Source organism: Propithecus coquereli, unplaced genomic scaffold (assembly GCF_000956105.1).
Source record: "Propithecus coquereli isolate 6110/MARCELLA unplaced genomic scaffold, Pcoq_1.0 Scaffold291, whole genome shotgun sequence".
In the NCBI taxonomy this organism is placed as follows: domain Eukaryota; kingdom Metazoa; phylum Chordata; class Mammalia; order Primates; family Indriidae; genus Propithecus; species Propithecus coquereli.
This window is the reverse complement of record NW_012148519.1, coordinates 759,481-769,453: the sequence shown is the minus strand read 5'-3', so window position 1 is coordinate 769,453 and position 9,973 is coordinate 759,481. Positions and strand designations below refer to the sequence as shown.

At 39.8% G+C, this 9,973-nt stretch overlaps 1 protein-coding gene across 1 annotated transcript in view; it reads right to left on the bottom strand.

Annotated features, from left to right (window-relative positions):
• The window catches only part of AP2B1 (adaptor-related protein complex 2, beta 1 subunit), a 163,949-nt gene that overhangs the window by 14,618 nt on the left and 139,358 nt on the right, over positions 1-9,973 (bottom strand). Inside the window, exon 18 of the mRNA XM_012648629.1 lies at positions 1,153-1,237. Coding sequence (XP_012504083.1) covers positions 1,153-1,237 — 85 coding nt within the window. The remainder of the gene's footprint in view (positions 1-1,152; positions 1,238-9,973) is intronic.

The following is a 9,973-nucleotide window of genomic DNA, read 5'->3' as shown; positions in this document are numbered from 1 at the left end:
TTAATTTCTTCACATATATCTACATCTGTCCTGCCTACCTAAAGAGCTACTGTGAGATTCAAATCAATTAAGTGTAAACACAATTTAATATGTACCAATATAAGCCAGTTTTATTAGATGGTGATTTCACAAGTAAGGGAAGAGTGAAATGTCAATAGCCACATAGGGAGTACTAATGGTTTATTACAAATCCCTGAATTCTTACCATGAGGCAGTATGAACTTAGCACAGGGCTAAATTTACATGTATTACCTCATTAAGTCATTATAAAAACTATTTACACTTTGTAAATCTGGAAACCGAAACTCAGAAAGCACCCTACCTGCAGTCACACAGAGATTAATGGCACAGCTAGATTCAAATCCACATCTACCTGCCCCCAAACCTCTTCCTCTGTACTCTGGGGTGACTGGATTGTTCAGATAATGGACATAACGATCTAGAGATCAATGGCAGACCAAGAACAATCATGACTTAGGTGAATGAATAATGAGCAATTACAAAGGGCTATAGAATATCCTTATGCCATTTTTTTTCTCAAAATATTAAGGGGGTACAAAAGTTTTTGTTACAGGGATATACTGTATAATGCTGAAGTCAGGCCTTTCAGTGTGCCTGCCACCAGGACAGCGTTCACTGCACCCAATAGTTAAGTTTTAATCTCTCCCCTCCCCTCCCACCCTCCCCGCTTCTTAGTTTCCAATGTCCTTTATGTCTTTTTATGCCCATGTGCACCCATCATTTAGCTCCCACTTATTAGCGAGAACACGTGGTGTTTGTTTTTCCATTCCTGAGACACTTCACTTAGGATAATGGGCTCCAGTTCCATCCAAGTTGCTGTAAACGGCATTACTTCATTCCTTTTTATGGCTGGGTTGTACTCCATGACATATATACACACCACATTTTCTTTACCCACTCATGTGTTGATGGGCACTTAGGTTGATTTCCTATCTTTGCAATTAATAGTAAATTGTGCTGTGATAAACATTCAAGAACAAGTGTCTTTTTGATAAAATCATTTCTTTTCCTTTGCCTTACCTCATTTTTTAACCTCAAAATAACCTGTACTTCTGGGGGTATGCTCTGCCTGACATTCAGAGGAAGGGCAAAGGTATATTAGGGCAGAAGGACAGGAGGGGATGTACTTACCCATTTTGCCATCTTCTACAAAAAGTACATTGAGTGGGATGAGGCAGCTGAAGTAGAAGACATCAATATTGTTTTTCACAGCCACCTGCCGGGAAAGCAACAAGGGAAAATGAGGACATCATGGGAAGCCAGGAAGGAGAGTTAGAACAGTTACGTGTCTAGAAATATACCTCCTTATTTCCTTCCTCTTTCAGTCAGTGCAGGCCTCCCCAAATCAAGACACACCAACCCATACACTGCAAAGCACACTCCTCCTTACTCCACTGTCATACAAATGTAACCACCTGCAATTCTACCTCTCTCCAGAAGGTCTGTCTTCAAGGCATGACTTCTATGCCCAGAGTAATCTACTGAGTTATTTTTTTGTTTTTATGATTAACAGTAGCTGCTACCACTTACTAAGTATGCACTACTGATATTATTTCTAATTCTCATTACAACTATCCCGAACAAAGTAGTTATCATTCCTCTCTCTCTTTTTACAGATAAGGTAAACTGAGGTTGAGCAAGACTAAATATTGGTATCCAGGGTCACGTAGCAAGTACACAGAAGAATTAGGATTCAAACTCGAACTTGTCTGACTCTAAACCTTAATTTTTATTTTTCACCACAATAACTACTGACAGACTGCCACTTACCTTCTTTTTAGATATCAGTTTTAAAGTTGTTTCTTTTTATAAAACCTTATTTCCTAGGTCCTATGGTTGGAAAAAGCTTGTTGGGTCAAACACTGGTAAACCTGATGACTATAAGAATGAAAAACCTTTAAATGAGCAAAGAAATAAGTTTTCTTCTTACAATACAACTTGTACACTGTGACTGTACCATGGTCTGCTTAATTCAGGGCACGCTGTTTTTTAAAAAGCTATAGTAAGTACTTTCATTCAGGGCAACACTGATTGGTGTATACATTCAGAAATAGGCAGATTCCACTGCAGCAGATTATAAGACCCATATACTGTAAGAAGAGAGAGTAGGAGGAGAAGCGCTCTAAACTACCACCTCCCACTGGTTTCTGTCACTAGTGACTTTCCTATCTATGCTCTTGGCACTGCAGGAAAACATTTCTCCGGGCGAGTTCTATGATCAGTAACTATACCTATTTCTTTCTCATTCTGCTCTAAAAAGATAAAGGAAACAAAAGTGCTTGTCTAGAACCACAATTCTCCCTCCCTGACTTTTATGGCAAATGTCTACACTTTGATAGCCTACTTACCCCTTCATCAAAACTTTGGCTATGAGATCCAAATATCCTCTTTCTGAAGTACATCTAGTCTTTTTACATTTATTATCAACTTATCTTCCTGACCTTCCTTTATTTTCTCCTCCATAATTGTTTGGTTATGTCTACCTGGCACAGTCTTTCTGTTCTCTCCCCCAAGAGATTCCATCCAATTATTTCCTTGCTTTTAACCTGTGAAATATGAAGACTAGGAGTTTCTGACCTATATCACACAGCCTGATGACCAAAATGCTGACATAGGAGGATTCTCAAAAAACTTGGGTCTGGTGAATTTAAGCATAGTAACTAATGCCACGAAAAAGGGACTTAAGATATTAAGATGCACTAGAGCACTACTTTCAAAGATTTATGCCAGTTATGGGCTTCTGGGAAAGAGGTATTTTCTAATTCATCTGCAGATGAATTAGAGAGAAGGAGAACTCTTACTTCAAAAAAGGGCACCAAGAAGATCTTGAGACAGTGCCAGGCTCTGTAACGACATTTAGGAGTGAAAACTGGGGTGATGGGGATAAGCTAGTAGTAGCTCACATAAAGATCTCAATGTGAATTGTGATTATTATTACTACTATTAATATCATCTTTGTGTGTGTGTGTGTTTTAAGAGACAGGGTCCCACTCTGTAGCCCAGGCTGGAGTGCTAGAGTGCAACAGTGCAAGCGCAGTTCACTGTAGCCTTGAATTCCTGGCCTCAAGTGATCCTCCTGCCTTGGACTCCCAGACTGCTAGAATTCCAGGTATGAGCCGCTGTGCCCACTCTCATCTTTGAATATAAAGCAGTCATATCCCACAATGTGCCACTCATTCAAACATTAATGTTTATTACATCTCAAGCATTTGAGATATAAGAAAAGATACAGAAAATAGAATCCTTGTCCCACAGAGGATAATATTAGTAGGTCTTAACCAAAGACTTATATCAGGGCTGGGTGTGGTGGCTCACATCTGTAATCCCAGCACTTTGGGAGGCTGAGGTAGGAGGATCACTTGAGGCCAGTAGTTCAAGAACGGCCTGGGAAATAGCAAGACCTCATCTCTATAAAAAATAAAAAAAATTGGCCGGGTTTGGTGGCATGCACATGTATCCCAACTATTTGGGAGGCTGAGGCAGGAGGGTCCCTTGAGACTACGACTTCAAAAACCGACTCCAGTCCCCCACCCCCGCCCTGATACAAAAGAATTATAATCTTTAAATCTGGGACCTGGCATGAGATATCTGGGGAAAAGTTCCCAAGAAGATTAGCCAGATAAGAAATTCAGTGAGAAGAATGTTATCTAAGAAGTCTGAATGGGCTTTTAAATATCTTGTTCTTCTGGGGAACTCATTATGCCAACAGGAGCTCTTTAACAATGGAAAGGACATAAAACACTCCTCTAGTTTGGTGGTATTAAACTGTTCTGCCCTGTAGACCCTTTTGACAAACAGATGAGAGCCAACAATCCTCGTGCTAAAAAAATGCACATGCAATTTTTTGAACATACAATTTCCGTTGTTTTGGGACACTCTGAGGACTATCCTGAGACTTCTGCTCTAGAATAATTCTCTGAGAAGCTGAGACACCCACACCAGAAGCAGCAGACACAGTGGTTCAGAGCATGGACTTGGGAGCCAGAACACCTGGTTTTAAATTCTAATTCTCACAGTTTCATGTCTATAAAATGGAGATTACAACAGTACTAAATTCATGGGTTGTTATGAGAATAATGAGTTAATATTTGCAAAGCAGAGAGAACAGTGCCTGACTCACAATAAGTACTATAACAAGAGTTTGTTCAACAAAGAAAAATTCCCTCTGCCTTCACCATTTCCTGTTTTTACCTTTTAACTCAGAATTTTTCATAATTAAGGATAAACACATTAGACTTATCTGAAATTTTACACATGCTCAAATGCAGTAACACTGTTATGCTAAAAAGAGATCAGAAGAGATTTTTAAAAAGACTTATTGGCAAATTGTTAGCTTAACGGTTCTTTTTGCTACTGTGCTTGGTAAATTATCACCTGCACAGGGCACCCAATGGAGAAAGCGTTTCATCTCTTTTTCATTAGCTTTTCAAATTCTGTATTTTGCAGCTCTCAAATTTTTACTCATGGCTAGAACTGCATTCATTTCAAGAATATATGGCTCTCTTGGATCTGACTCCTGCCTACCTCTCCAGCCTATTTCCTTAACTTCAACCACATCAGAATTATTACTTCTTGTTCCCGAAACAATGAAACTCACAGCTCTGTTCCTTTTTTACATGCTGTTCTTTTCACTTAATATATGCTTCTCTTTAAGCTTTGACTGTCTGGAAAATACCTATACTTAACCTTAAGGTTCAGTTCAAGCTTGAAATCTCTCAGAAAGCTCTAACTCTTCCCCACAGCACCCAATGCATACACTTCTACCACAGCACAAAATAACTGTTTACATCTGGCTCACCTGCAATACAACAAGCTTCCTGAGTGCAGGGGCTGTCTCTCATCTTTACTAGGATACTGCCTGACTCAATAAATATTTATTGTATGAAATTAAGGGAAAAATGTTGAGCAAATAAAATGAAACACTGGTTTCTCAACCTTTTTTCTACCGCTACATCATTCATATGCATAACATAATCCCATCAGTAACATCTCTCATTAGGCGCACTGATTCTCAATGAGGCAGGGATGGGGGATGGGATTATGTGTGGGTTCTTTTGGTTTCAAATCATGTAATATCTACATGTTAAGGAAGAATAATATAGATAGTAGATCACAACCCTAAGAATGCTATATTCTTCAAGGATTTCCAAAGAATGATACGCCAATCATTCTTTGGGTATTAAAGACAACCAAGGAAGAAAGACAGTATGAAGCCAGTTCAATTCCAATCCTGATGTTGACTACTCTTATTAAATGGAACTGAATCAGTCTTAAAAAGTATGATGTTGATTGCTATTGGAGAGAGGGGGAGAGAGAGGAAAAGAGAAAGGGGGGTTTCTTGTTTTTTATTTTAAAATTCACTATCCCAACAAGTACAGAATAGGAAGATGTAATCCAGGCAAGATGGAGAACTATTTTCCAAGAGCTTTAACATCACACCTAGCTTGCCTCTGGGAAATCAATGATCACATATATATCTAATTGCCCACTTAATACCTTCATTTAGATAACTAATAGCTATCTGAAAAGGAACACGTCCAAAGCTAAACTCTCGATCTTCCCTCCCATCCCCAAATAGAACCTCCTGCTATCTTTCCAAACTCAGTAAATGGAATTCTGCGAAGCCTTTTAACAGTCTCCCTGCTTCTGCACTTGTCTCCCACCCAACCCCCACCACCTCCCTCTTTACAACACCTAGCTTCCCCAGTCTATTCTCAACAGAGCAGCCACAGGGATCTTAAAATGTAGGTCAGCTCATAAATATTTCTCTGTTCAAACCTCCAATGACTTCCCATCACACTCAGAATAAATACTAAAGTGACAATTGCCTATAATCTGATCCTATTACCTCTCTGATGTCATGTGCTAATACTCCCTCCTTTGCTAGCTCTACTCCAGCCATAGGAGCTTGCTCTTGTTCCTTGCATATACCAGGCACGCTCCTACTTCATGGCCTTCTGCATTTGCTGTCTCTCCTGTCTCAAATGCTCTTTCTCCAGAAATCCATGTGACCCATTCCCTGCCTCCTTGAAATCCATGTGACCCATTCCCTGCCTCCTTTAAGTCTTTGCTTTCATCAAACACTATCTTTTCAGTTAGGTCTTCCATGACGAATGCATTAATAAAATCACACCACCTAGCCTCCAACCCCAGGACTCCATATCCCAATCCTTGTTTTACTTTTTTCCACCACCCTCCTTACCATCTGACATATTATTTATTTTACTTATTTGTTTGTTAATTGACTGTTCCCATGCCACATACCCCGACTCTCGTGGAGCACAAATTCCCTGAGGGAAGGGATTTTTGTCTTTGGTTTGCCACAGCATTCTCAGTTTCTAGAATAGTGGTTGCACAGAGTAGGCGGTGAATAAGAATAATGATTGTAAAATATATTACTCAAAGTTTCTGACCCCATTTGGGTTTAGATAAGATATTAACTAAGAGATTCTAAAATGATAGTATTTCTCAGGTTTTTCTAGTGTACTTCCCTTAGCAGAAGAATAAAGTGTGGACACACACTGGAGAGGAGGTGGGGGAAGGTCAGTATAGGGTACAATAAAAAGTAACCTGCCATAAGAACAAGATCTCTTTGAAGTTCCATGATAAATCCCATAATGCATCCACATGTGTTGTAACATGAAAATGTGCTTCTCCCTTTACCTTTGAGTAAAACTGATGCTACAGGAAAATGTGCATTGTGTATTCCTTACCTTCAAGCACCCCTAGCATGGTGGGTCATGACCAACTGGTGGTTCTTAAAATTGATTGAGTGGGTTGAAACTGGCATAAAAAATAGAATAGAAAGTATCATAGTGCATCTCATGAAGAGCAAGTAATGTTTCCCGCAACCGTTCAGTTTTATGTATGTAGTGTGTATGTGCACACACTATGTAAAATACATCTTACTGTTAAGTTGCAGTCAAAAAAGTATTAAAGCCACAATACTCACACACCAAATTAAAAGCAAGCAGTGAGGAAATGGTTCAACGAGTGAAGGAACAGAACGCACACCTCAGCTTCTGCTTTGAGGATGCCCAGAGCAGATCACAGATGGTACCAAGAAGCGCATTACCTAATCCTCTGTTCCTCTGATATGTCACGTGCAACATGTGGCCATAACAATATTAACTTGCTTCTCAGGGACATCAATAGAAAGAGCAAATAGAAATGATTATAAGGCATTTTGAAAACACAAAAGCAGGCTACGAAGGCTTAATAATAATAATGATTTTTAGAAGTTACTTTCAGTGGCTGCTGGGGAAAGAGCAGCCTGTCAGCTTTAGCCTGTAACCAGCAATTAGTTTCTTTCCAGAGTGCAGGAAGCCTGCTGCAGGAGCTGCAACCTCTTTCTGGTGGCACAGCTGGAGACGAACAGGCTAAATTAATATTCTAACCTTGTTCCAGTATACTCAAAAGTACTATAAAAAGGTACAAGATGAACTCAATCTGAACTCTGGCAAATGAGGCCTCTTACCCCACCTCTCATCACAGGTGACCACAGGAGGCACTGCCGTAAGAAAAACCAAGTCAAGCAGTAAAGGGCTCAAGATTATATCATCTACTCTTCCATGACGTCACTTGTGACCTTTCCAAGTCTCTGAAGAATATTTTTTTCTTTTATTCCTCCTCTCCATTTAGCTTTTGGAAAGATTATTTGCAGGCTGGTCCAAGCTAGGACCAGGCAGTGACGTCAATCATCTCCAGTTCTCTGAGGAATGATGACTCAAATGTGTTTTGAGCACCACACAACCTAGTTGACAGATTCTAGCAGAATGTCTCCGAGTGACAGGTTTTTAATGACACAACTCCAACTGTCTGATATGTGTCATGAGACTCAAGCAGAAGTGGTCCTTTCTGCTAGCTGCTAGAGTTAAACCAACCTGTAGCTCTGCATCCTAGTCAATGCCAAAAAACATCTACCATCTTAACTTTAAATCTAATTTCAAACCCTATTGACCAATAATTTATCAAGGAATTCTCAGAGATACTCTGACAAAACAGAGAGGTCTACCTACAATAATGGACAATATCTGAGTACAGTAAAAATATAGCAGAAATAGTCATGAAACCCATCACTGAAAATGTCAATTTACTTTCCTTCCAGTGCTAATGAAATTTTAACCTGAATGGCATCTTTAGTTCACTTCCAAGGCTAAGATTCAAACAAGAACCCTCTTCCTATAGTGTTTCTTAGTCTACCCAATAGAGCAGATGGATTACATGATAGCTGAGCATCCCTCAAAAAGTACCCAACCTGTTGTCCATCCTAGGTAAAAGCCACACTTGTTTATTCTCAGGAGATGTTAGGACATTGTTCACTGTTAAGAATGTGTAGACAGTGGAACCCTTTATAGAGAAAATTTTATCCTTCTGATAAAAGCAGTGGTTCCATGTCCCTGAGGGCAACAACATGTATTTCAGCATTTAAAGTTTCCGTATTTAAATGGCTCTCAGAACCAGAAAGGAAAGCTTTGAACAGAGCCCTCTGATGATTTCTAAAATTATAAATCCTCTAGTAGTAGCACATATAATTATAGGGCTTTAAAAAGGCAATGCGATCCTAACAGCCACTCTCTCCTAGTAAGTTTTGGTTTGAAAGGAGGTGAACAGAAACTAAGATACTGAAACTGAAATACTATGACTCCTCTTGTAGTCCCATTCTGCCACCATGAGATCTACTTAATCTCCAAAAATTCTCAAATAATTTAAACCATGAATTAGAATGTAGGCAATTTAATCTCTAAAGAGAACATTAAGATTGTAAAGTGGTATGGATAGACATTGGTTTAAAAGACTTTTGGGTGAACTGTCAAAATCTGGATTTATGCAGGAGTAAATCAGAATGATGAACTTCAGGGCTGTCCACTTGGAGAAGTCCAAAGCACAGCAAGGTTAGAGCTACTGGAATAAAATTCTGTAACTCTTTTGCAACTTAAACTACGTTCCCAATTACTGTTTTAAAAGAGAATTTCCCCTTCCTTCAAAGCCATTTGGAAAAAGGGTGGCTGGGTCACTATTTTCATGAAAGACTACCTCTGTGGAGGGCAGAAGCAGCAGCCCATGGGTAGCCATCACTGAAGCCACCTAACTGCAGAGGGTCAGGCTGAATTCACACCCTCAAAGTGCCAACACAATCTTCCAGTGCAGCTGGGCATCAGCTGATTCCCAAAGTGAATTTCAGCTTAGGGGTCTCAACCTTTTTACTCCTTTTCTCTTAATTTATAAACAATCACACCCATTCCCACTAAAGTAAACTTTAAAAACCTGGAATTTGGGCCAGGTGCAGTGGCTCTCGTCTATAATCCTAGCACTCTGGGAGGCCGAGGCGGACGGATTGCTTGAGTTCAGGAGTTCGAGATCAGCCTGAGCAAGAGCGAGACCCCGTCTCTACTAAAAATAGAAAGAAATTGGCCAAACAACTAAATATAGAAAAAATTAGCCAGGCATTGGTGGCTCATGTCTGTAGTCTCAGCTACCTGGGAGGTTGAGGCAGGAGGATCGCTTGGGCCCAGGAGTTTGAGGTTGCTGTGAGTTAGGCTGATGCCACGGCACTCTAGCCTGGGCAACAGAGTGAGACTCTGCCTCAAAAAAAAAAAAAAAAAAAAAAACCCCGGAATTTGGAGGTGCTAGACCATTCATTACCTTTTTGTTGAACTTCTTTTTCCTTTTAAAGGCAAAAGTTAGATTGTTTTGAGTATTTGAAAAAATTACTTTCTTAAAGCAAAGAATTAAGCAATGAGACATAATGAATATCCATTGGCAAAAGACAACCTTTTTTTGCCCTTCCTTTTCAAGTTTGCCCCCTTGCTGCTTTGTACCTATCAGGATCATGAAAGACAGGCTTCTTTGGGGGCGGGGGGGATTGCTCAGCTCCATTTCCTGTCAGGCATCCGAATTATTCTGATTTTCCCTGAGGCTCCAAGATACTTATAGAGCATCCTTGAACTTC